The sequence below is a fragment of the Callorhinchus milii genome, unplaced genomic scaffold (genome assembly GCF_018977255.1).
Source record: "Callorhinchus milii isolate IMCB2004 unplaced genomic scaffold, IMCB_Cmil_1.0 Scaffold22, whole genome shotgun sequence".
Lineage (NCBI taxonomy): Eukaryota > Metazoa > Chordata > Chondrichthyes > Chimaeriformes > Callorhinchidae > Callorhinchus > Callorhinchus milii.
The window spans coordinates 4645501-4671625 of NW_024704763.1; the positions used below are offsets into that span (position 1 = coordinate 4645501).

General features: G+C 42.3%; 1 protein-coding gene across 1 annotated transcript in view; it reads left to right on the forward strand.

The window, feature by feature from the left end:
• Nucleotides 1-26125, forward strand: part of myo9aa (myosin IXAa) — a 139742-nt gene that overhangs the window by 106260 nt on the left and 7357 nt on the right. Inside the window, 27 exon segments of the mRNA XM_042342921.1 lie at nt 738-813; nt 3657-3800; nt 3969-4008; nt 4255-4377; nt 5403-5483; nt 5904-6014; nt 6473-6595; nt 7474-7623; nt 7980-8284; nt 8984-10513; nt 10516-10803; nt 11947-12052; nt 12528-12740; nt 16819-16925; nt 17659-17867; nt 18474-18703; nt 19179-19295; nt 19502-19690; nt 19910-19957; nt 20439-20550; nt 21015-21076; nt 22561-22753; nt 23059-23187; nt 23453-23558; nt 23819-23950; nt 24690-24813; nt 25523-25576. Coding sequence (XP_042198855.1) covers nt 738-813; nt 3657-3800; nt 3969-4008; nt 4255-4377; nt 5403-5483; nt 5904-6014; nt 6473-6595; nt 7474-7623; nt 7980-8284; nt 8984-10513; nt 10516-10803; nt 11947-12052; nt 12528-12740; nt 16819-16925; nt 17659-17867; nt 18474-18703; nt 19179-19295; nt 19502-19690; nt 19910-19957; nt 20439-20550; nt 21015-21076; nt 22561-22753; nt 23059-23187; nt 23453-23558; nt 23819-23950; nt 24690-24813; nt 25523-25576 — 5102 coding nt within the window.

The window sequence follows — 26125 nt, forward strand, 5'->3', positions numbered from 1 at the left end:
CAACAGCAGCACAGCACTCTTAGTACTTGTGCGTCAAGCACTGAATGAGGCATTAACTGAAATGATTAATTCTTCTGGGGTTGGATTGTGGCAGACCCCCAATCTCATTATAATGTTTTTTCCTAACAAATGTGTGCTTTTGAATCATCTGAGATCCAGGACTAATGCTGGGTTTATGTTGAGAGGTACTCAAATGAATATTGTGACAGACTGCCCGTGAAAGATGCCAGTTCCTCTGACTGCCTTTAGCTTCAGGTAGTGAGTGCGGTTCTGAACATAACCTTATGGCAGTATTTTTCTGAGTAGTTGCCCTGAAGAGATGGTGTGTGGTGGTGTGGGGGGGGGGGGGTCTAGGGGGAAGTGGGCAGGAAATCTAATAGCTCTAATGGGATACATCAGCAGCTTTCACACTTAACCTGAAGTAGAATTGCTCAAACTCCATTCTTTTCCCTCTCTAAAGTGGCTGCTTGCTCTTGATTCCTGCATTCCTTGCCTTGTACTGAGTGTTCCTGCTGCCCCTGTCAGACTTGCTGTGCCATTGCAGGTGGGCGCCACAGGTTACCTTACCTAACCTGTACCCAGCATGCCGCAACAGATGCACACCTCACCCTCACTGCTGCCAGCTTCCCCTTGCATCCATTTCTCTTTTCAGCACCCAGCGCCTTGGGATGTCCTCCTGACGTGAAAGGCGCTATACAAATATAATTTTGTAATTTTGTATTGTTTTGCTGTGTTAGGTATCGCAAGGAAAAGTCCCAGGACGCCTCTGTCAGATTTGCAGGGAGCAAACACCATCAATGAGAAATCTCCACGGTAAGAATTTTTAAAATGTAATTCTGTAGAAACAGGAACATATACATACTCCTGAGATCAACAGCAACTTGCAGTGTCTTTCACAGGAAAGAATGACTCAAAGCACTTGACAAATGTATTGGCAGCACTAAGCAGATACAGGAGAAATTTAAAAAATATCATCCAAAGGTTCATGTCTTTTCAAGGCATGTATATTTGGAAGAGAGTTCCAGAGAACAGGGGCATGGTAGCAATAGGCTGGAACCAATGGAGTGAGGACCAAATAATAGACCAGAGATAGAAGATCAAAAGACAGTCTTATTTTATTTATTTGAGCTCTTATTTTATCTCCAATACTTCCCAGTCTTGGCATATCCTATTGACCAAAGAATGTTCTGATATGACACATCTACAGCTGTCTATTTGTGTAAGCCATAAACTATCAATTGTAGCTGCAAGAGAAACCGAGGTCACTGGGTGTAAATTCCAAGATAAGTGAGACTTAATCTCTGGTATAAATTATGTATGAATGCAGTTCAACCTATAGTCCTCTCCTTCTGTTTTAGCAATGAGTAATCAGCCCATCAGTTGCACATCTTGATGCTGCAAGTGCTTTTTAAGAATAATTGACAAGGAGGGAGTCAGTCCATGGCGACAATTCATCCATTGAGTTAATTCAGTAATGCAACTTTTCAGCGCTTTTCATCTTCCTGCTGTTCTGTTAGCATCAAAATCAGCGCTAGGTTAATTTGTTGAATGCAGCATCATTCTCCCCAGTTTAGTTCATGCCAATGCAGCCATGCGGCTTGCTGGTCACTGTGCCCTTGGGGAAGGTCATTTTCACAGAAAAGAAAACTCGCAATCCCACAGATGTAGCTGTTTGTTACCCAGATAAAGTCCCTGTAGAAATCTGTGCAGTGCCAGTTAAAATTGCTGAGAAGCTGTGATTTAATTCCTTTGTGCTGTAAGTAGTACCTTTCTGGCTTTTGATGCAGAACCTCTGCAAAGAACAGGCAGTGGATGGATTGCAGTCGAGAGTTGACATCACAAATCTCTCAGCTGTGAAATGATCTCATTGTATCATTAACTGCAATGTAAACGTGTGCTTAGCAATTTTCATAAAGAGATGCAGATATCATCTGCAGAAAAGACCCCATCATGTTGCTCAGTAACCACGAAATGCTTGCAGCTGCTTCCTTTATGACTTCATTCTGAAAACATGAGGTTACTTCCAGGCTAATAAAGGTGGTCCCGGTGGGGGAGGAGGGTGCGGGGGTGGGGGGGGGGCTTAGGGGAGGGATTCCTTTCTCCAAGGAATTACAGCTGTGCAAGATCTTACCTTTGTTATAAAATAGGATTTGTTTGGGAGTTATTAGTTCAGTTCGGAGAATATCTCTGCAGTTATTTAATTGACTAAAAACTGATCACATTTGTTCAGCTATTTTATAGGACGCGTGGAGTCCTGTAGCTCAGTGGTTAGAGCACTCGCTTTGCAAGCGAGATACCTGAGTTCAATTCCCGGCAGGGCGAAACCTTGGGCAAGTTTCCTTACTCCACACGCCTAATAATAATCCCTCAAAAAAAAATTGGTCATTTTCAATCTACGACTGTTTGTGGGACATTGCTGTGCGCAATTGGCTGCCGCGTTCGCCCACAAATATACAGTCAATTCACTTTACAGTGTGTTCTGTGAAGCGCTTTGGGACGTCCTTCCGACGTGAAAAGCACTATATCAAATGCAAGGATTATTATTATTATAAGCCTGTTCTATCAGATGAAAGTTTTAAGAAAAACTCTAGAGTAGCAGATACTGTGGGATGTATACTGAGTGCCACTAATCTTCTGAGACAAAATGTTTCTGTTGCTTCTGGAGATGGAGAATTGGATCAATTATAATTCTTGTTGGAAAAATAAATCTTTGTTAATTAGGTTGTATGTTTTCTTTGTATGGGTTCTACAAGGGCTCAGCACTAATGATGAACGTGCAATAGTTTCCCCATACATTTGCATCTCATTGTACTAGGGTTTATAAGAGTCTTGCTTGAAATCTTGCGTTGATCCGTTAACTGGGAGAATACTGCTGGATACTAATGGTATTGAGCACTACCATTTCAATTCCTACTGCATTTTAATCCACATGCATAGCTGGTACAGTGCAAGGTATTTTGATGGTTAAATGGAATCGGAAATGCAAACCATTTCTGAATAGTGGTAGCCAAAAGCCCTAATGGACCTTGTTACACTTTTGGCATCACTTCAACATATAGTGTGTATGGAAGTAATTGTATGAATTCCATTAAGATTATTGCAAAATTATTTCCATACATTGCATTAAACTGTTTTGGTAATGCTGTTTTAATGAACGATGAGTCGTGTAAGTGCACTAATTACTCATTGAGCAGTAGTTGTATCTGGAATGTTTTTTTTAGTCCCTTCTAATTTGCAACAAGCAGAGAGCTGCATTCAAGAGAAATACAAATGACATTGTTGCAGATTGACTGCATGGTAGAAGCCATCAGTGTGCATTGTTGCACCTCATGTAAACCTGTAATGAATGCTTAGACTCCGCCACTGAGAAACGCTCTGGGACGCTACTCTGCATGAATGGCGCTATATAAGTGCAAGTTGTTGTTGCTGTTGCTTGTGCCCTCAGTGCTAGGACTTGTGGGTTGAGTTAATTGAGAACTTGAATCTATAGACCTAAAACACATAGATGTGTGCAATTGAATTTTAAAATGTGCACATAATGAATGTACTCTGTGTTCATGTCCATCTGTCTTGCTGGTGTATCCACATGAGTGTTTTGCAGTGACAGTCCAGTTGTGCTAGTTTTCTCCCTCTCTATCTCTTGTTTGGTTCTTCAGTGAGCTGCATGGGATGAGTTGGAATGGAAGAACTGGGGTCCAGGCTGCGAGACTGTCCTCCAGCCACTCACTGATCGACGATGAAGGCATCTTCTTGAGTTCTGCTAGTAGTAAACTTCTGGAACGAGCCCATGGCATCCTAATGTGAGTATAGAGATGATGATTATTCACTAATACAAGAAGCTCCAGGCACTCACTGGAAGCTCTCCTTCTCATGTTGGTAATCCCTACTTATGAGCAACTCCATTATTTGCCATAACAATGAGAAAAAAATGAAGAGCTTGTTTTTTGATACCTGTTTCCTTTTACCAGGAGGAACCGTTATTCCAAAAGCAAACCTGCCCTGCCTAAGGTAAGTCGAGCCTTCATTTTTTTTGTTCTGTGTGTCCTCTTCGACCGTGCTTTCGATCTCCCTGTTCCCCCCCCCTGCCCCCACCCGACCCCCAGCTCGGATCCATAACTCTGTCTGTCCAGCGCCTTGAGACGTCCTCCCGACGTGAAAGGCGCTATACAAATGTCATTTTGTTGTTGGTGGTGTTGTCTTCAACACCTTATGAGTGAAATACTCTGATGTTGGTGTCTCTGTTTGAACTTCCAGCACTTGTTAGATGTGAGGACCCTGAAGTACATAGCAAGCATGACACTTCACGACCGCATCACCAAATCTCTGCTCCATTTACACAAAAAGAAGAAACCGCCCAGTATCAGTGCCCAGTTCCAGGTAAGGACAAGATGGAGTTCCACTTGTTCTTCCTCCTAATTATTACAGTAATAGTAGCGTTTCACATAGTTTCTTATCACTTCTGAATATTTCAGACAAAACTCCTTACAGTTGTTAAATCATATGTGCAACTCTGTGAATTGCAAGGGTGTATCTGAATGTTGAACTATCCAATACTTTCCCTGATGTTTTGTTATGCAGCAGCTATTAATTCAGGAAGTGCACTTTGGGTGTTTAAAATTATGTGTGCCTTTTGTAGTAGTTCATCTGGGATGTGTTAGTTTGCGTAGTGTGTAAGGCAGATCTCCACTACACCAAAAGGTTATTGGTTCAAGCCCCTACTGGGGAATTTGAGCTAGAGGACACAAGTATAAAATTAACAGCTTTCAAGCCGGATATGCGGAATAGACTCAGATCAACTAGTTAATTCTTTGTTGATTAATAGCTTTGGACAGGTCCGAACTGCCTCCTCCTGTGCTGATTCTAGGAAGAAAAGTAACGGATTATTAATTTCCTTCCATGGGAATAAATATCTGATTAGTATGAGGCTGATTGTTATGATGCTAGATAGGTACAGAAAATTGAATATTCTGGGACACAAGGATGCTGTGGCTGCTAGGGAAAGAAAGGGAACTGGTGGGTACTGTATTATGGGAGATGTTAATTCTTGATTGCCATACATTTTGGGGGTGGGGAGAACCAAGAAAAACTTTGCTGAAGAGAAGGGTACATAGACCGGTCAAACTACCTGAACTGTGAATTGCTCGTGAATTGTTTGCACAGGAAGTGAGGCTGTAGTAATAAAAGTGTTGCATTTGCTCCATCTCCTTTTTTACTCAGAGTTTTCAGAGGGGCTTCTCTGTATACATGGGCTTTTTAAGAATAGAGAGAATCGTGTGTGTTTCTTGTTTCAGACAGAGTAATCTTGTTGAGATTCTTGAATTAATTCCTTTACTTGCAACTGATTTTGGTCACAAGAACCCAACTGATGTAACAAACTACTACATTCTCTTTGTACAAAACAGGCATCACTCAACAAGCTCATGGAGACACTTGGACAGGCGGAACCATACTTTGTCAAATGTATTCGATCAAATGCAGAAAAGGTAATTTGCAATCCACTATTTATTTACCGCAGGTTTTGCTCACCTCCCCTCCGTCTCCTTGCTTTTCTTTCGTCCAAAACACCGATATGTTTGGATTTAGGGTGCTGGGATTCCCAATCGATGATTTGCCCATGAGGGTATCACATCTGTCCTCACCCATTCTAAAAGGCACATGACTTTCTAACCGGACTAGAATCCTTGACTAATTTTTCATTTTTCAGCACTAAGGCCATTTGTAGCTCCAGCTGCTGCCTAAATTGAGGTAATAATAATAAGATGAGCTAAATCAGGGTCTGTATGGCTAGGTTTCAAAGCTGTTGTACTGTAGTAATGTACAATTGAGGCAGTGCGTCCTATGTGGTTTGCAAGTGTTGAGTATGTTGTCCTCACAGCTCAAGCTATTCTGTGTTACTGTTATAGCTTCCGTTGCGTTTCAATGATCACCTGGTACTGAGGCAGCTGCGCTACACAGGCATGCTGGAAACTGTCAGAATCCGACAATCAGGCTACAGTATTAAGTACTCGTTCCAGGTGAGTGAATATACTCTCAATGCACTCAGCAAAATGGAACCACTTTCCAAAGTGCTTGAAAACATGATGCAACACTACCACTGTGGCCAAACTAATTGATTCACACAGGTTTAGCACTCTTTACCTCTTTAACCCATTTATCCATGTCAAACTAGCAAAGGAATCTCGTGCCTCCACTATCTCAATGTGCCAATTTTGTTGAGAGACCAATAAGTACAGTAACGTCTGAAAGTTGCATTTCATTAAATGTTCTTTATGACTGAAGAGGGAGATTTATTATTGCTTCTTCATTAATTGTTGATTGTCTTGGTTCAGTAAATGGTGGAATGTTGTGTTTAAAGCATTGGTGTACTGTTCTCATACATGGTCGTCGTTCCACCCCTCTTCCCACATTCCTCATGCCAGAATGTACTGTGGAGGATGTTGCATTTTGTAACGCGTGTCTATAAATGTTTCAGGAATTTGTGGACCATTTCCATGTTCTGTTGCTGCAAGGTACGGTTCCTTCCCAGTGCAGTATTCAAGAGTTTATGAGAGAAGCTGACCTCAACCCAGACAATTATCAAGTAGGAAAAACAATGGTACGTAGGTTGGGGGATATGTTACAGGCCTTGGCATGAAATAGTTAATTTAGGATTGATAACTAAATCACTCCGTTCTTGATCAAAATGTCAAAATATAATATATGCAGCAGAAAACAAGCAATTTTGTAGCACCTTATGTTGTAACATCTCAAAGTGCTTCAAAAGTAATGACTGTATCAGTAGATAAACGTGGCAGCTATTGGTCCCACAAATAGCTCAGGTGAATGACCAATTAATCTGGAACATTGTTGGATAAGATTCTGAGAGAAAGTCCTCTTTTCCAATAGATTCACAGCATCTTTACCATCCACCTGGAAAATCTATGGGTGGCATCAGTGAATGTGATGAGTTGTTTCATAAACCTGATCAGTGTAATTTCAGCTGAGTCAAGGAGGTTGCATCTTAAATGATCTAAAATCAGTGGAAATAATCTCGAGTTGAGAGAAATGGGAGTAAAATGCATTATTATTGTTGGTCCTTCCAATGCTTCTCCAGTCCTTTTCTCCCAACCTTGCCCTGCCATCTTTGCACTGTCTACTGTTTGTTGCTCACTGTTTTCCTTCCATCATCGGTGACTTAGCCATCGGCCCTTACACCCCCAATCGCTGGTTCTCTCTCTCCAAATCCCTTCATCTTGCACCTTTCTCTCCCTGTCTTCAAAACGCTCAGAAAAATCTCTCTTTAACCATGCACTTTGGTTAATATCATCAAACTCCATCTCATCTGCTCTCTGATCAATCATCCCCATCATTGATGAGAAGTGCTTTGAGATAACAGTACATTGTTTTTGGAAGTGCCGGTTTGAGCTTGCTGCGTTCTGTTATTGCGAGTGTTGTAGCATTGGTCCCTGTGCTTTATTTGCGTGCTTCCCTTAGATTTTCACGAAGGAAAGTGAGCGGCAGCGGCTGCAGAGCATGCTGCACACAGAGGTTGTGAGACGCATCGTCCTGCTTCAGAGCTGGTTCCGGGCTGTACTCGAGAGAAAGTTGTTCCTCCAAATGAAGCGGGCAGCTGTTGTTATCCAGGTGAGAATGTGATAGAACATTTCCATTCTCTAGTTGTATGACCCTGGTCTCCTACTGCAGCTCTCTTGCCCATGCAGCACTGTGAATCATTTTGAGACATGCTCCTGAGGGTGAGGGGGGATGGGGGAAACGGTGATCACTGCATAGCGATCAGTAGCGGGAACCCAGGGAAGTTGAGATCAATTGTGACCCCAAATGTGGCTAACTCATCTCGAGCTGAAGAAAGACGTCATGAATATTTCATGTTTATGGGAATTCTTTAGCCTCTGTGCACAAGAAGAATCAAATCTTTCTTGCTTTACGTGCAGTTTTGGAGATCACAAATGATCTGTCCTTTTTTTTTCCCCACACTGTAGATCTATTGGCAAAATTATAAAATGAGGCAGAACCTCAATGAGACAAACCACACTGTCCTAAACACTGCAGCGACCAGCATTCAGGCCACGTGGAAAAGCTACCAACAGAGAAAGACATTTGTGCAGATGCGTGCTGCTGCCACCATCATACAGAGGAGCTGGCAGCAGTACTGGAGAAGACGGCTGGCAGCTCTCTGCTTACAGATAGCATGGCGGAGATACAGGGACATGCGAGCCTACCGTGCTCTCCGGCAGATCATCATACGATTTCAAGCAGTGAGCAGAGGATACCTAACACGGCAAAGGTAAGTGTGGAAAAAGGGCATTTCTCTGCTTTTGTTTCCACTGACCTAGCTTGCTGAGACATGGACTGTACACTGTAACCAATAGAATAAATGCCTGGTTGTGCTTGCTGCCATGGATATAGCCAACAGAGGTTTAACATGAGCTCCTTTAGCTCTGCTGACATTATAACGTGAGTTATGATGTGTGGCTATTACAGATGAACTAGTTTACTAATAATGTACCTAATTACATCCTGCCTCCTCCCATTTGCTTATGTTATCCATGAGTGGCTATTGAGCTTTTATAAGAGAATTAAATAAATATTTGAAAAAGAAAAGTATACATCTACACAGGGAAAGGGCAGGGGAGTAAGCCTGCATGGATGGAGACCTGGCACAGATGTAATGGGCTGAATGATCTCCTGTAAAGTTCATAGATTCTGGATCATAAAAATATTTAAACGGGAAATTAGATGGACATTTGAAGATGATTAATTTAAAAGGGCAAGAGAGAGAGCGGAGAATTGGTATTAAAGAGTTGTTTGCTTCAGTGTAAGATCTGGCAGTAACAGAGACTTGATGGACTGATGGGCTTTCCTCTGTGTATTAGATTTAGTCTGCTCCTCGATTTTTATGCAGTTCACTGACCTTCAGTTGAATCAGAAGAATTCACTCAGGCGTTGATCAATACCTTTCAATTCCTTCTGCTTTTCATTTCAGATTTCGATTGCTAACAGAAGGGAAACTTGGAGAACAGGAAAAAGAGTTGGAGGGTGAGAACAATGGAACTTTAAACGCTTGCTCCCTGAGCCAAAATCTTCCCGAAATGACTGACCAGAACGATCCCTCCGTGAATCTCAAACTTATTGAACAGAAAAAGTCTTCCGCCCCCTACGTAACAAATTCTAACTACCTGAGGACTGACATGCACTTTTTGGAACGTGATCTGAATGAGACCCACCCAGCCACAAAGCAAAGCAGTGTTCCACATGATCAGACAGAGGAATTCCGTCCTGAATATAACGATAGCTCTGTGGATGTGCTGGGCAGCACTTCAGACTTTGCCAATAGTTCGAGCACAGTGCAGGGTGTTCTGGTGCGGGAGAGACCCAAGTCTCTCTCCGGTGATCCAGATAAACAGAAGGTGGTTCGTGCAAAGAGGCACAGCAGGCGAATGCGAGAGTTGGAGCAGGCTATCTTCAGCCTGGAACTGCTAAAAGTGCGATCCGGTGGAGTGTCTCCTTCGGAGGAGAGGCGCTGGTCCACCGAGCAGACAGCTGATAGTGCGAACTCCCTGTCGCCCCAGGGAACTCCAGATAGCGAGAGCTCCAGAGGCAGCTTCGAGGTCCCCAGCTGTGAAGACAGTGAGAAGAGAAAAGAGTCCGTCTCCGATGAGCCAACTTTTGAGTCCGGTCTTATTGATGCTCAGGATATTCTGTCGACAAGTCCCAGGCAGAATGACCACGCACTACCCACTGCTCTCACACCCAATGAAGACAAGGTGTCTTCCCCTTCTTCCCCGACAGATACAAACTGCTTGAGTATTAATTCCACAAGTCCCAAACTAGCCAATAATCAGTCTTCTTTTCAACAATTGAATTCTGAAGACCGACCAACCAGTCCAAAACCAAACAATATTTTGCCGTCTTGTCCCAGACTAGTTTGTAGCCACTCCTATCTCCAGATGCCAAACCATTTATCCAGCAGTCATTTGCCAAATGACTTTTTCACTACACGCACAGACCACTTTGATGCCACTGTTGGATCTAAGACTGGTGTAGAGTTGGAAGAAGGTGACAAAGATTTATGCCTTCAGCCCTCTCTTGATGAATCGCCTCACAGTGAGCTGCCTGCTAAAGCGGCTGACGAGCTTGGTGACACCGTCCCCGAGTTCGGTGTTCTGGAGAAACTCGAACAGTTGAACGTGCAGCAGGCTGAGCGACAGAAGCAGAAACAGCAACAGAACGAGAAGGAGATGATGGACCAGATCAGGCAGCAGAAGGAGATCCTGGAGAAACAGCGCAAGGTCTTTGAAAGGCAAGAGAAGGACCTTTTTGAGAGGCAGCGAGGCGAGGCGCTGCAGAAGATAGAACAGAACAGGCAAAACGATTCACCCCCAATTTCTCTGAGCTCTCCGAGTAGAGGAGGAAATAAATCACAGCTCTTCCCTGTATCGCACCCAGAGAAAAAGTGTGAACCAAACATCACTTCTGATCTCTTTCAACATCCGCTATTGAGCTTAAAATGCTGAGCACTCCAGAGGCTTCTGAAAATGAAGGTACTTCGGGTCAGTCCAGAGCTAAAGACAGAACGATCAGCATGTTCTTTGAAACGAAAGGTGGATTCCAGGAAAGTAACAAGTCGGATGGCTGGAGCCCTAAAATCAGCTTGGAAGCTCGAGAGCCAGCTGCTGGCGTAGAACGAGTTCGCCAGCCAAAAGCACAGAAAGCGATTGGAGGTGCAAGGGAAGAGACAACAGATGCCACCACCAATGAGAGGATCAATGTCCTATTCTTTCTGCCCAAGACAACACTAAGCAAGTAGGTGGATATCAGATTCTTTCATTTGCATTCTGAATTAACTGAGTTAAAGAATTTAATTAAGATCTTGTGTGGCCATCTCTTGAAGCTGCTGCAATGTGGGGTATGGAGTGCATATTTCTGCCAGTTATTTACTCACAAACTGTGGAACTAGGCTCTTTTCCAGTGAATGCGGGGATGAATCATCCTATGTCACTTTCCACGCTCTTGATCAGAGGAAGGTGTCTGGTTGGCGCTGAATGTAATGTGGAAGGAGCAAAAAATGTACAGATATTGAGCTGATATAAAGGGCTTGATATGCTGGTATAACAGAACAATAATGCTTTCAATGAGCTTAAGGGTTGTTCTCCCAGACCTTGTATTGATGTCTGAGTGTGACAATTCAGATCCTTTACATCTTGTATGCTTATCTCTCAGAATTGTAGGTAGGCCAATTTATAGATGAGTAGTCATGCTTTTTTTGGTGTGCATTTAGCTCTCTGAATATAAAGCTTATGTGCAATTTTGGTCATTTGGTGATTTAAAGCCCTGCTTTATTCAGTTCTGAGCTTTATTTTATTATTTCCTCTTGACACAAGTAGCAGAGAAAGGTCACGTTCTCCACTTGTTAACTACTGTATAGTGAGTTAGAACCATCAGTAATAATGAATACTTCTTTTCAAATGATGGAAAAGAAATGAGAATGAAGAATTAATGAAAATGTACTTTTGGTGAGTGGAGTGCATTGAGACTATGGTAAGTAGGTTCCAAATGTTCCCAGATGTCAACATTGCCATTGCTGAGGTTACCCAAAAGATAGTTGAAACATGCATTGCAGTATTTGAGTCTTTTTTTCTTAATTAAATTGTGCAGCTCATGTGCTCAATATAATAAATACATATTCAGTTTGCAAAGTATAAGGTAAAGCGGTGACTCATGCTGGAATATGGCTCCACAAAAGCTGGGTGCTTTCCAACACCTCATTCTAATGGGCCATTTTTTTTTTACCATGAGCCTGGTCAATGAACAGTGAGTACATGGGGAAGGCAGGGAACAGCAAAGCTGCACCTCATCCACACACACTTGCAATCTTCACCATGAGTCACTGGATAGTTCCTGAGATATTCGCCAGCCTTGCAATTCCCATGCTTTTGCATTTCACAGAGTTGACAAGGATTCTACAAATCTAGAAAGATGTCCTGCAATTCCTAAAGAAGAACGAGCCTCCAAGCAGAAGATTGTGAAAATGTCTCCACTAAAAGGAACAGATGTAAGTAATTTCCTTGGCACTTTATAAAGGAAATCAGAGAGTAAGGGGGCACAAGGGTTACGGTAACTAAAAGAACATCGGCAAACAGTGTACACAGTAATGGTTAGAATAAATCTTGTACTGGGCTGCTACCTTTGAAACCCAGCAAGGTTGCGAAAACCTGAAGCTACGGATTTGCAGCACATAAGCAAGGAATACACTTCATTAACCTGATGCCCTTTTTATCACGTTCCTTTTTTTGAAACAAAAATCCGTGCAAGCATTGACGTTCGGGAACATTAACTGCCATGTTTTTCAGTTTACTGCTTTTCCTTTTTATCGTCCCCTCAGTTTATTTTTTGAGTGCACCACACGCAGCTCCGGCTATACAGCAGGGCTGCGGATGCGTTCTTTAGGCTTCTCGCTGATCCAGCCAGCCCCAGACTCTGTCTGCTGGTCGTTTGTGTTTTTACTTTTGTGTTATTTGGTCAATCAGGTTGCAAGACCAGCACATAAAAAGAAAGCCCGCATGGCCCGGACACGCTCTGATTTCTTGACTAGAGCTCCTAACGCTGAAGGGGAGGGAGAGACTGAGGAAGACGAGTATGATGAACGCTCCGTCGAACTCCCTCATTCCCCCGACCAACCCAGTCCCGAGCTGAGACCCAAGAACAGTGCCGGACTGGCCTGTTACAGTGACTCAGAAATGGTAAATAGAACGTGGCTGATGTGGGAGCGTCTCTTTGCTAACCCTTACTGCGGGGTAGAAAGCAATACTGACATCTAGAACTGCTTAACCTCCACTCCCTTTCAGGTTTTAGTGGGAAACACTTTGCACATTGATACAGTCCCTTTGTCTTCAATTTGCTTTCTCCTCATGCCCCCCCCCCCCCCCAGTCCAACATGAGAAAAATCTCATCTCTAGCATTTGAAGAAAGATAATTATTGTTCTCAGTGTAGGAAATTCCAGTGCTCTACTGATTTGTGCTGGTTAGCATAAATAATCGCACTTCCTTCTGAAAGTACATCCTTATTACTTTGGGCAGTATTGATTTTAAGGATTGATGGCCACCACTTGGTTGTCTGTAAATAACAGTGACATGACCAGCTCACTACACAGAACCGAGATAGGAGCCTAGTATGTTCGCTGCATTTGGCACATTGCAACTTAAAAAATATCAGTGTAGAAATGAGGTGCCATATGATTCAAAGGAAGAGATCATCCTGATTGGTATGGCTACCATTGCTTGCATTTTATGTATCAGCCCCAACCCATTCATATTACTATCCTAATCGCTTTCTGGTAATAAACCCTTCAAAATGAAAAAAAACATTTGGTCACTCAATCCACGACTATGCAATGTGGGACACAGCTGTGCGTTTCGCCTACAAAATATAGAGTCAGTCCACTTTACAGTATATCCTGTGAAGCGCTTTGAGACGTCTCAATGACGTGACAAGGTGCTATATCAAACGCAAGGATTATTATCTAAATCCCTCCTGAAATTTCTCGCACTAGTGCCTTCCTGAGCAATCTGATCAACGTATTCACTATGCACATGGAACAGTTCAAATAGTAATGAAGTGCAGGCCGAGTGGAACTGGCCTCACAGCAAGACGGGTACTGGGAAGAGAGCTGCAGGAGTTAATCTTTCCGAGTGACGGTTATCAAGTTTCTTTTAAGCGCACTTGAGTTTCCTGTTCTGCAGCTGAGTTAAAAATTGCCAATGTCACGCTGGCTGCAACACTAGAATAGAGCTTTGTAATGAAGTGGAAATATAACTTTATTTATATGAATTGATTGTGAGATCCAGGTGATGAGCTTGACCTGGCTTCCCTGCAAAAAGTCTTACAATAAGACCAATTTACCCACTTCTGGAGCTAGTTTATTCTAATGTAATTTTAGCCAAGGAAATTCGTTAAACTCCAACATCTTATGTCCGTGTTCTTGTGTCAGGAGATGCAAGTCCACAAACTGTACATAACCGTGCGATGTAGAAGGAAGGCTGATTTACTGCTAGAGAAATATGCAAAACTAGTAAAAAAAAGTATAATTAAGATTAAGGCACTTTCAAATGTGTTTGAGTGTTTCCTGTTTAAAACAACCACATAGTTGGGTCTTTAAGTACCACTGTCCTGTGCTAGAAATCTGTGCTGAACTACAGATCTAAGCTCATGATTACTGGGTGGGTTGTGTTGCCACGTTACTAAGCAAATCTGCTGCACTGGCCCCTGCTAGCCTTGGTGCTCTCAGCCAGTGCAGCCTTCATCACACACTTGGAGTAATATCCATTTAGCAAATTACTGCATGCCATAGCTAAAGAACTCCTCTGGATTTGTACTCACTCACAACTCTCTTTCTTTCACATTAACACTTGGATCAATCTGTATTCTAACCCATGGGTTTATTAACAGCATCGTGGAGAATTATCCAGCTGCTAAAGCACTTTTCCCTTCCCCACTGGCTTATTTTTGGTGATGTGTAAAAGGTATATATACTGCTGAGTATTTTATAAAACTGCATTGTCGATCAAAATAGAGAATTTTTGTTAATTCAATAGAAGTCAATATTTTCTGTTCACAATCATTGTGCTTGCGTTGGTTTCTGTTCACAGGGTGTGTCTGTTCAGACATATATCAAACTGAAACGGAAGCAAGAGCAATGGTTAAATTTATGAAGTTTCTGTTTTTCACCATATTATACAATTTTCAGTGACCATCATCCACCCTCTGTGAAGTTGAGTGTGTTTACAAGGTAGTTGAGTATCATATATGAAATCTTTGATCTGAATGGAAATATGTGGAAGCCTTTCCTTATTACGACTCGTGATCTGGACAGAAGATTTACTAAGCAGCCGAGGTTACGGCTCAGAATTTATTATGTGACGTTTGCTTGGAACAGTGGGTAAAGTAACCAATTTTAATTTCCAGCTGCGAACTACCAAATCAAAGCATTGGGCTGATAAAATGTGATTGGCTTGCAGTGCTGAGGTCCTCTACGTGTGGGATTTTGCTAGGATTGAGAAACTGGTTGGCATAACTCAGAAATGTGCAACTGCTTTGTTATTGTGTTATTGTTAAAGGTTGGTCCAGGTTCACCCTGACCGCTCCTCACACAGAGAGTTCCCAAACTCTGTTTGACTGTCTGGGGAGAAACAAGGTGATGGCATCTCATTAATCCTAAAAAGGAGAGGAAAGCGAAGTAGGTCAGTCAACCATTGTTCAGTGCCTGGGTTGCTCTACTTAGTGAGGGGGGCTGAGAATCAGACTCAAGTGGCCATGGGTAGGTGTTTAAGACTAGGCAAGCTAATTTCTCGTCACCCTTCTCAATCTCTCATTCTCAGCCGTGAAATTGTAGACCAAAAAGAGAGCAAAAATCATTGTGGAGAATGTAAGAAGAACGTGATAAGATTTAGGAAGCCTCCTCTATATTAAGTAAACTCTGCAGCATTCTCTTTTGATAGAATCAGACTTGGGATCTGGGTTTGAATCTCAGTGGGTCGATTCAGCCCTTCGTCCTATTGAGGTTGATAAAAACGAGCTGTGTGTTTTAAAAATATCCTCCCTCAGGAGGCATCCACTGCCCTTGAGTCGAAGGTTGTGGGTTCAAGTTTCATGTCGGGACTATGAGCTCACAGTCTAGGCTGACGCTCCCGTGCAGTGTTGCATTGTCGGAGATACTGTCTTGCAGATGAAATGTTCAACTGAGACATTGTCTGCCTGTTCAAGTCGATGGATGTTAAAAATCCCATAACACTATTCAATAAGATATGGGAGTTTCCCCAGTTTACTGGCCAGCAATCTGCCAGATAAAATTGGTCACTTACTTCATGGCTGTTTGTGGGACATTGTGGCAAATTAGCAGTGAAATTCATTTATAATTAATCACTTTACACAGAAAACTCTGGAGTGCTTTGAAACTTTCAATATAATAGACACTAATTGTTTTGTGCAGACACTCGATGGCTTATTTGCTATATTGTTATTGTTATTCAGGTATTGCCGACATTTAGTTCAGAAGCCAAACATTGCCCTTTCTGGGTTTCTTTTTACAAACTGAAAGGTCGGAATCTGGTTTAGCTGCTAGATTTTTCCCCCCTTCAAATGCCGTGCAAATCATCTGTGTTGGACCAGTCTGGTGCAGTTCCTAATGAAACACCACCACCTGCAGGACTTCTGTGGTCACTGAAATCCTATGAATTTCCCAGTGCTGCTATTATAATGTGAACTAAGATGCAGAAAAGTCAAAGTAAGGACTTAAAATTTCCGAGATGCCTTTTGCAAAAAGCAAGGAATTAATTTGATTCATCGGAACAACAATGTAAGAGTACATTTATAGCAATGCGTCGTTCATTCCTTTATTATTCAATTGTAATGTGCACGTCTTATATTTTTATATTGTGGAAGGAGAAGAAAAGACTTCATGGAGTTTTCCTTGAATAGCTTGTTCCTTGAATAGCTTGTTGCAAGAACGCTGCGCTTTATGTTGGCTTTATGGCCAGCCAGGAGTTTTTGTAGTGACAGATGAAAATCCTTTTAACACATAATTAGCACGTGTTCACCTCTATATAGTTTTAGTATCTACTTTTGTAATGGTTTGTTATGTTTGTAAACTTTGTTTGTATGGGTTTTACTACTTGTCCTAAATGTTTTAGCTTTTATAGGTACTGCAAGTTGACTGTTGTCAGTTTTATAAACGACCATTTTTTTTCTGTGAGTTGTTTTCTCCACCGGAGGCAAAGGTTAGTGATGGTCTTGATGGTTCTAGCTCATGCCCTATCTTGCAGATACAGTCTTGCAGAAATGAAGAGCAAAAGAAGCTGCACAAAGCACAATCCCAGGATGAGCTGGGCAGGCCAGACACCGCACAGAAGAGCACGCCGTCAGATGGCAGGTACTGAGGATAGGATTATTTATGGAGAAAGTATTGTACACCACTTGTTATGGGCAAATATTTCAAGCAGACCGTGTGAGAAGAGATTAATTCATGTGTTAGAAATGAGTGGAACTAGCAATATTTTAGACAAGCTTTGACAGATATGCATGCCTTGTGAGAACATTGTGTTCTAATCTCCTTGCATAACCTCCCACCATTCCCTACAATCTGCAGTACCTGTCTTGCCATTATATTTGACTATATTTCGCCCACAAGATATACAGTCAATTCACTTTACAGTCTTCTGTGAAGCGCTTTGAGACATCTAGAAGACGTGAAAAGCGTTATATCAAATGCAAGGATTATTATTATTATTACCAATGGCTGTGCTTCTTCTTCGTCCCAGAATGAGAGTGGGCAATATTCAGAAGTGTTAGAAGTGAGTGGAACTAACAATATTTTAGACAAGCATTGGAAAAATGTGCATGTTTTGTGAGATTTTCTACCATTCGCGCAATACTTGCACTGTGAGAATTCTGTTATGTTTCAAAGAGGATTCAGAACATTAATTCAGACAGTTCGAAAAACATATGAACTCAACTATGCTGAAGCAGCAAGGTGTGGTATGTGTCAGGTCACCAAGTGCGCAGTCTTTCCACTCGTTCACTTTCTGTTGTTGCTCCCATGTGGTAACCACAATGATCCAGGAGCTACTGCCTTTGAAATTAACCATTTGAATTTGCACCCATAGAGCTCCTCTAAAGGGGCGGATGAGATTCTGGGGGAACAGAAAACAAGGTGAGAAGAAGGTGTCGCGAGAGAAGCTGGCAACCCAGTCAGAGATTCAGGAGCTGAGTATGGACCAAGGAAGTTCGAGCACACAGTGGAGGAAAGAGCTGAAGCCCAGTGAGACCTCTCTCAGCCTGCAGCTGCCAGATGTGCGGGAGAATACGTGTAAAGGTAAAAGCGTGCATCTTTAACCTCTAGTCCACAGAGGGGCGGAAGTGCAAAACTAAAAATAACAACTGCTTGCACTTTACTTTCATTGGTTTGAGAGGCTGAGATGGTTTAAATTAACAAAGCCACCAATCTCCCGTTATGGCTAAACCTATCAGAAGATCCAGTGTGTGCATAACTGTGGTGCAAAAGGCCAGGGTGATGCTCAGCCTCAGCACTCATGACTTGACTTGTGTGTCATATATACAGTCTTCTAAAATGTCGTCTTAATGTAAAATGTAGATGTTTAATGCATAACCAAAAGATTGGCAGATGGGACCTCGGTGTAACGTCTTCTCTGATTGACAGTCCAGTGTTGCACTGAAGTGTTAGCCTCAATTTTGAAGTCAGATTCCAATTTGTGACTTAAACTCACAATCTTCTGACTGAGAGGAGAGTTTGCTACCAACCTAGCCATGTTAAACACCTGCACCATTACACTGACAATCTGGAGTTTATGACCCAACTGGACTAATCGCTGGGATAAAATGGTGCTAAACGTGAAAGTGTTATAGGATGCAACTGAGATGGGTGAAATGGCTATTCTTGAATTCTGGAGTCTCCCTTCAGGTTATGATCCCATTCAGCACAACTTGACCCCACCCAGGAGTCCTGACCTTGGGCTGGAGCGGGGAAAAGAATTCAAGGAGAACAAGGAGCCATCACCAAAAGTGCGGAGGAGGAGAAGTGTGAAGATTAGTAATGTGGGGCTGGAGCCCATACATTGGCAGCATGATGCCCTGCAGATCATCACAAGTGCAAATGATTTCAAAAGCATGAATGAATTTCTGCAAAAGAAGGTGAGTGCAGGTGCTGTAACATTCTCTGTGCCTTTGCTGGGGTCTTAGTGGAGTCGCTATCTTTGTCTTGTTTTCAAGGTATACAATTAAATGATGCTCTTTCCTCAGGCCTCAGTCTCCCGCATTCACTGCATGCTGTTTTTTTTATTGATTTTAAAGGAAATTTATTGAATTGAATTTTGGCCAGTACTGAATTCCACCCCGCCCCCCCACCCAGGAAATGTTCTAAAATTAGGTTATTACTTTGAGATGTTCTTTGAGACATACTCCCAGTTAATATGTCTGCTACATGAGCTTGTCTGGAACCCAGGGCTGGTTTTCAAATGCAAATTACGTTACGTGTTTTCATGACAAATAAGAGAAGGCTTCACTAATAACAAAGTACTGGAAACTCCTTGTTTTCTGAAATGGTGGAATTTATCAGGTTGGTAGTCAGTCGCCAATCTATTTCCATTCTTTTGCTTGGCTCTTGCAGATCACTGACCTGGAAACAGACGACTGCAAGAAAGATACCTTTGTGGATGTTGTCTTTAAGAAATCACTCAAGGAATTTCGCCTGAATATCTTCAATTCCTACTCAACGGCTTTAGCGGTGAGCATCTGCTCTCGTCAGCTACTATACAGCATGTATTATGATATATTCCGTGCAATTTCAACAAGGATTCATAGCTCCCGAGTTTGCGTCTAGGTTGATTACAAATCATCCAACTTCGCGAAAAAGTCAACAAAGTATAGTTTAGCTACAGTGTTCTGTCTCTTGTGTTCTTTTGTTGAAACACAGTTTGGATCTGTTTGCAGATGGATGATGGGAAAAGCATTCGTTACAAAGATCTGTACGCGCTGTTTGAGCAGATTCTGGAGAAGACCTTGAGACAAGAGCGGCGAGGCTGGAACGAGTCACCTGTCAAAGTGTGGGTCAACACCTTCAAGGTGTTCCTGGACGAGTTCATGACTGAGTACAAAACTCTGGAGAATAGCACAGGAAAGGTGAAGAAATGAGAGTCAAAGAGTGGCTAATGGCTTATTCAGTTTAGGTGCAGTGGTTAAAAATTGTCATTGGCGAGTGAAGATCTGTTTCTTGATGATAGATAGTGACGCTGTGAATAACGATGTGTAAAACCGTGGCACTTTGTATTATAGTATACAATATTAGCATTGTGCATTACATGCAAGGTGCTATATAAAATGCAAGTTGTTGTTCCATAGGTACCAAAAGTGGAGAGAAAGAAGAGACGGAAAAAAGAAAGTGACATTGTAAGTAACTGAGCCATCATCTTTCCTCTGTCTTCTCCTCGAGGCAGTAACTCATGTCATTCCATGGATTCTGGTGGACCTTTCGGTACTTGCAGTATAGCCCTCATCCTCAATGGGGCAGAATAGCTGCCAGATTTACCAACGTAACATCTCATTTCTATTTAGCCTAATTCAGTGAAAGGGCTTTGAGATATTTCATTTTCGTGAAAGGTGCAGAAAAATGTTAAATGTCAGTCATTGTTGTTGGTGGAACACTGCCTCAATCCCTCCGCCTTGGCTCCTACTTGTTTGTCTTCAAATCACACCCGAAGGCCTTCCTCTTCAAGTGTGCCTACAGTAACCTCCCCTCTCTCCCTGGCTCAGCATCAAGCTCTGCCATTGTTAAGGACTCCAAGACGCTACCTGTGTGAGTTGTTATATAAATGCAATTTGTTGTTGATTACCTCCCTTTGTGTAATGAGCTGAGAATGTTTAATTGCAGGTGGAAGAATACAATGGCCATGTATTCAAATCAACACAATACAGTATCCCCACCTACTGTGAGTGCTGCTCCTCCCTCATCTGGATGATGGACAGAGCCTATGTCTGCAAGTGTAAGTGCATCTTGATGTGTCATGGGATCTATGTGGAGTAGTTCCCTCAGTTTTATCAGATAACCTCCTCCTTTGTAAATGGATCCCTCTACCAAGTAGAAGAGTATTCCATCGTCTAGCCCATCAGATCCTTTCATTATTTGACACGCCTCAATGAATTTGCCCCTTAATTTCCGCTGCTCTAAGGAATATAAGTCCAGTCTACTAAACCTCTCATCATAGCAAAGACCCTTAAGACCAAGTATCAGCCTAATGAACTGTTGCTGGTCACCCTCCAAAGGCTAGTGTATCCTTCCTAAAATCAGGTCATGGAACCAACAACCCAGTGTCAAGATGTCACAGATATCTAAAGGTAATTTGTAACTCGGACTTGAAGTATATGAAAGCATTAACAACTAGCTGACCTCTTGGGTTGAAAGCTAATATAAGACAGCTTGCTGACTCCTATGCTCACCCTCTTTCAGTGTGCCGGTATGCCTGCCACAGGAAGTGCTGCTTGAAAACTACCATCAAATGTTCTAAAAAGGTAGGTGGTCTCCAATGAACACGGGTATAATCTCATGTGATGTTGAGCAAGTGGCGTGTTTTTTTGCTCAGACTTCATCGTCAGTGCTCACTAAGCAGGCTTCAAACAATAGTCATCTGATATTTGCAACAGCAATCACAGCTTCCGCGACCATTATTTGGGTCGCAGAAGTCACAGGGTGCTGCCTCCTTTTTTGTGCCAGACCCATAATGTAAAAGTGTTGTCACTAGTGGTTAAATAGTAGCTGTATGTATGGTGCAGAATTCAGGCTTCAATCCTAACCCATTAGAATTTCCATGTTTCTGTGGAATTGAAGTCCCAAGAACCACATTGTCAGAAGCTCACTTAAAACAGTGAGAAAATTGGTAAAATAATTTACTCAAAGGTGTATGTAAATTATTCAACAATCCAAAATACAAAGAATGCAGATAAGGCCAATAGACTGTCTGCAACACTGTCAAGGTGCTGCCTAATTGATGGCACCAGTAATTGCTCAATTAGTTTCCAGTCTGAATAATGCAGCGTCTTCCCGCAGTGTAAACTGCCAAATCTTTGTGAAGCTATAATTGATGCTCAAGGCACTACAGGAGTGATGTGCATGTTTGCTTTGTACTGAATACATGCTCCTTTCTGATTAAAATGCACAGTGTAAAGACTGAAATTGTGTTTGCTCTCGCACCGTGCACTATAGCAGGAAACAACTCTCCTAGTGATTTGATTTGAATCCTCTGCTGCGTGCCTGCTTTTTCTTTGTAAAGCCGAACACGTGTTAAGCAGTTTTTCCTATACTGCCCAATGCTCACATTTCTTCCCATTGTTAATTTATGGAATATGAAAAACGCTGATAGTGCTACCAACTAGGATGTTATGAAATAGTGATTAAGAACAGGAGCAAAGTAGAATTTAAGTGAATTCTATAGGCTTTCGTAATCAGGGTATAATTCTTGCTGCAGTATATTACAGTCCTGGAGTTTGTTTTTTAAAAAAAGTGGAAACTCTGCTTTTATATAATAATATTTGCATTTGATATGGCCTCTGAGACCATGGAAAATGATGTCCTACATTTGTATACTGCGTGATTATTGTGATAGCGCTGAGATGTGGGAAATACGTGAACCACCATTAGAAACAATGAAATTTTAATGGATGTGGAATCATCTAGACATCTTGGTGAAAGCAGTATCAATGCAGCAATAACAACAAATTACATTTACACAGCGCCTTTCACATTGGGGTGACGTCCCATCGCGCTGGACAATCAGAGATTTGGACCCGAGCTGGGGGTTGTGATCAGAAGGGGTGGAGGACAGGGAGCTTGGGGATAGAAGGGTGCAATTGAAGAGGAGAGTCTTGAGACAGACCTTGAAGGAGGAAAGAGACTTTTTGCATCCCAACAGTGTCCTGTCCTTGTCCAGTGAATTAATCCAGATTGATTGTCCTTTCAGTCTCCTTCACTGTCACTCACTCTGCTGGTTACTCCGCAGTACGATCCAGAGCTCTCATCCCGCCAGTTTGGGGTTGAAGTTTCTCGACTGACCAATGACGAGAGGACGGTTCCTCTGGTGGCGGAGAAACTGATCAACTATATTGAGATGCACGGCCTTTACACAGAAGGGATCTACAGGAAATCGGGGTCAACCAACAAGATCAAGGAGCTGAAGCAAGGTCTGGATACAGGTAAGCACGCCTTAGGAACAGTCATGACACTGGTCGGCAAGGCAGTCACACAGACCATCACAAGTGGATCCAGACATGGGTAGGTTGGTTTTACAAATGATGGTTGTCCCCATTCACAGCGGCAAGCATCAGCGTACAGAAAATAAAGCGAGTCCCAGCTTTATATCAAATGCAAGGATTATTATTATTATATTTCCTGGGAAAAGAAATGCCATATTCAGTTTGGAAGTAAGCGGTCCATGTACTCAAAGGTATGTCCCGGTTGCTGTGTTTGTTTCCAGAATAACCAGCGATTCTTTCTGTAGATATCAGCAGCATGAACCTGGACGAGTATAGCATCCACGTGATCGCCAGTGTTTTCAAGCAGTGGCTCAGGGACCTACCGAACCCTTTGATGACTTTCGAGCTCTATGACGAGTGCCTACGGGCCATGGGTAAGCAGCGGGTTCCACAGAGAGTTGGATCAGTGTTTTTCACATCTGAGCTTGCCACAAGTATTCCAAATATCATAAGAGATTAACCCGTCGTCTTCTTTCCCGATTACTCGATTATTGCTCACTACGCCTTCATTACCAGCGAACCGTTCCTATGTCATGCAGGATTGCGCGCGCCAGCATTCATTGAGAATGAGCGTGATTCATAGTGATGTGTGATGTGGCTTCTGGCACTTTTAAATAAAACTTTCTTGTAATATTTCAGGCCTGCAGGACAGAAAGGAAATCCTTCGGGGAGTCTATTCTATCATTGATCAGCTGTCAAGATCGCACCTCAGTACCCTGGAGCGGCTAATCTTTCATCTTGTCAGGTAATTGGCTAATACTGTTCATTGGGGTTCAGTTGAGCTTACTTTACCATAAGAGTCCTCGACAGAAGCTTTTGCGAGAGCATCTGTTATTGCACCGAACCAATGTTTTACCACTAAATGCCACTGGCGTGTGACAAATGGCGCAGTAGCAACCTCACCGGAAAATCCTGTTGGTCTGAACATGAGTTTGATATTGATGATCCTTTTTTTTCTTTTTGCAAATTTCCATAACCATTTTCTTTACTTATTACATTGTCCAGAATCGCACTACAGGAGGACACCAACCGGATGTCCTCAAATGCATTGGCGATAGTCTTTGCTCCATGTATTCTTCGATGTCCAGACACAACAGATCCGCTGCAGAGTGTTCAAGATATTTCAAAGACAACTGCGTGAGAATATTTTCAATCCTAATACAGTTTAAATTCATTTAGACGAGAGCTGTGATCAGTCATAGCACACAGGGCATCCTGTACTCTTTATAGCAGCCTTGTGCAATCTTTGTTAACTAGAAAGATAGGCCTCGGTTTAATGATTTATTTGAAGGCATATGAACCAACATCTCAATGAAGACATCCGTGAGCTTGAGCCTGTAATTTTAAGAAAATGACCCTTACATATTGTTATATGTCTTTATTATATTCACCAGAAGGGGAACTGGTTAAAGCTAGTTGCAGAAGGTCTTTTAATGACCCAGTTTGTAAAAGCAAAGCCCAGTGCTATACAAACTAGAAGGTTGCACGCTGTGCTGATCTGAGCAAAGTTATTAGTTGAGGTTACAATTGAGCAGCACTGCTGGGATAGGGAGAGGATACGTTGGCCTGGATCTCTGCTGTAAAAGTACACATGTGTAAGAGTTTTGGTGTGGATAGGATCACATGTGGCCGTGAGATGCCTTCACCGTCACCGTATGAGATACAGGCATTTGGGCAAAGTATCAAAAGGTACATTTAGATCAAAGCTCAGCATTAGAAGAGGAGAAAATAAATGAAAGGTGGAGGAAGCAGCGAGTTTCCTAAACTCCTAAAAAGAAGGGGTGAAGAAACCTCGAAAGACTCAGGGATCTGGGTGTGGTTTGTTCACCCACTGTTTGTTCTGGTTATTGGTCCCATCGGATGTTTCTCTTTTCAGGTGTGTGGAGTTGATTATTGTGGAGCAAATGAACAAGTATCGAGCCAGGTTAAAGGACATCAACAGCTTGGAGTTTGCAGAAAATAAAGCCAAGAACAGACTGTCACTGATTCGTCGCTCAATTGTAAGTTTTTTTTAAACTTACCGAACATGGCCACCTTCGGCCTTTTATTCAGATTTTATTCAGTTTTTCCCAATGAGAGGTGGCCTATTGTGTGTGAGGTGGTACTTGCACAATACTTCATTGCTGTGCGGTGCTCGTGCCTGTTCTAGTACAGCAGAAGATGTTACCATTTGTCTTTACACATGAGCTGGTGGTGGTATTTTATTTGCTTCATATACAGATTGTCTGCAGGTCAACATGCGTCTTATGTGGGGTTTTGTGCCATGTGATTCACTGTTTATATCAGCCACAGTGTGTGGAACCAAGAGAGATTGGCAATTTGTCCGGCATATTCAAAGGCAGTGTTGTGGCGTCCGTGTGCTTGTTTTGTCACAGTGCAGTGATGTGGAGTTGAGGTGATGCGTTTCTGTGCTCACATTCTGTGCTTTTCTGTGCTCATATTCTGTGCTCACATCCTGTTCAGCAATGCAACATCTTTTCGAATGCTTTTCTTGAAATTGGTGCATCTGAAAGCAGCATTAAGCTCTCACTGATTTGCACTAAGTACAATTTTTGGAATGAAGGTGCCTTATCTAATCAAGCAATGATTATCACCACTAACTATCAACTAACCTTGAAACTAACTCCTTTTCCTGCAGCCTGCATGTTGCTAATGAATGCATGGGTAACCTAACCTGATCCTCTGCTTTTCGTATTCTTTCCACTGTAGAAACCGGTTATAATAGCAGTTAGATTCATGAGTATGACTCGCAGTTCAATTCCGGTAGGTACTTTTCTCCCACGTCACCCAATTCCATTTCTGGAAAATCCCGTCCATTCTCCCATTCATTACACAATGGTCAGGCAACCAGCCAAGGAGAACGAAACGGTACTGTTGCTTTGAGAAGAGAATGAGGCTCCATTGAAAGTTGCTGGTGTTATTGCCTTTTGTTTGGCTGTGGGAGCCTGTCTTGCTGACTGTGTGGCACTCACAATGATGCCCTATTGCAAACATTATTCTTTGTATTTGATCACTTGAGTTGCTTTGTACTGTAGTGCAAAGGGTCTAAAAAAAGTAGTTTTTTACGAACTCGTGACAATATTCTGTTGTAGTACTATACCGGTTATTCTGTGTATTCTCCGTACATTGGAAGTCAGAAATTAGAGAACTGGACATTAATAAATATTTAGATTTGACCAAAAATTTTCTCTGGGTGTAGTCGCCCTTCTATTGTCTACTTGGGTTAGCCGTGTACATGGTCCAAATACTGCCTGAAATTCTCAGTAGCAAGTGTATTGCAGAAACATCTATTCAAGTTTGAAATAATTTAGT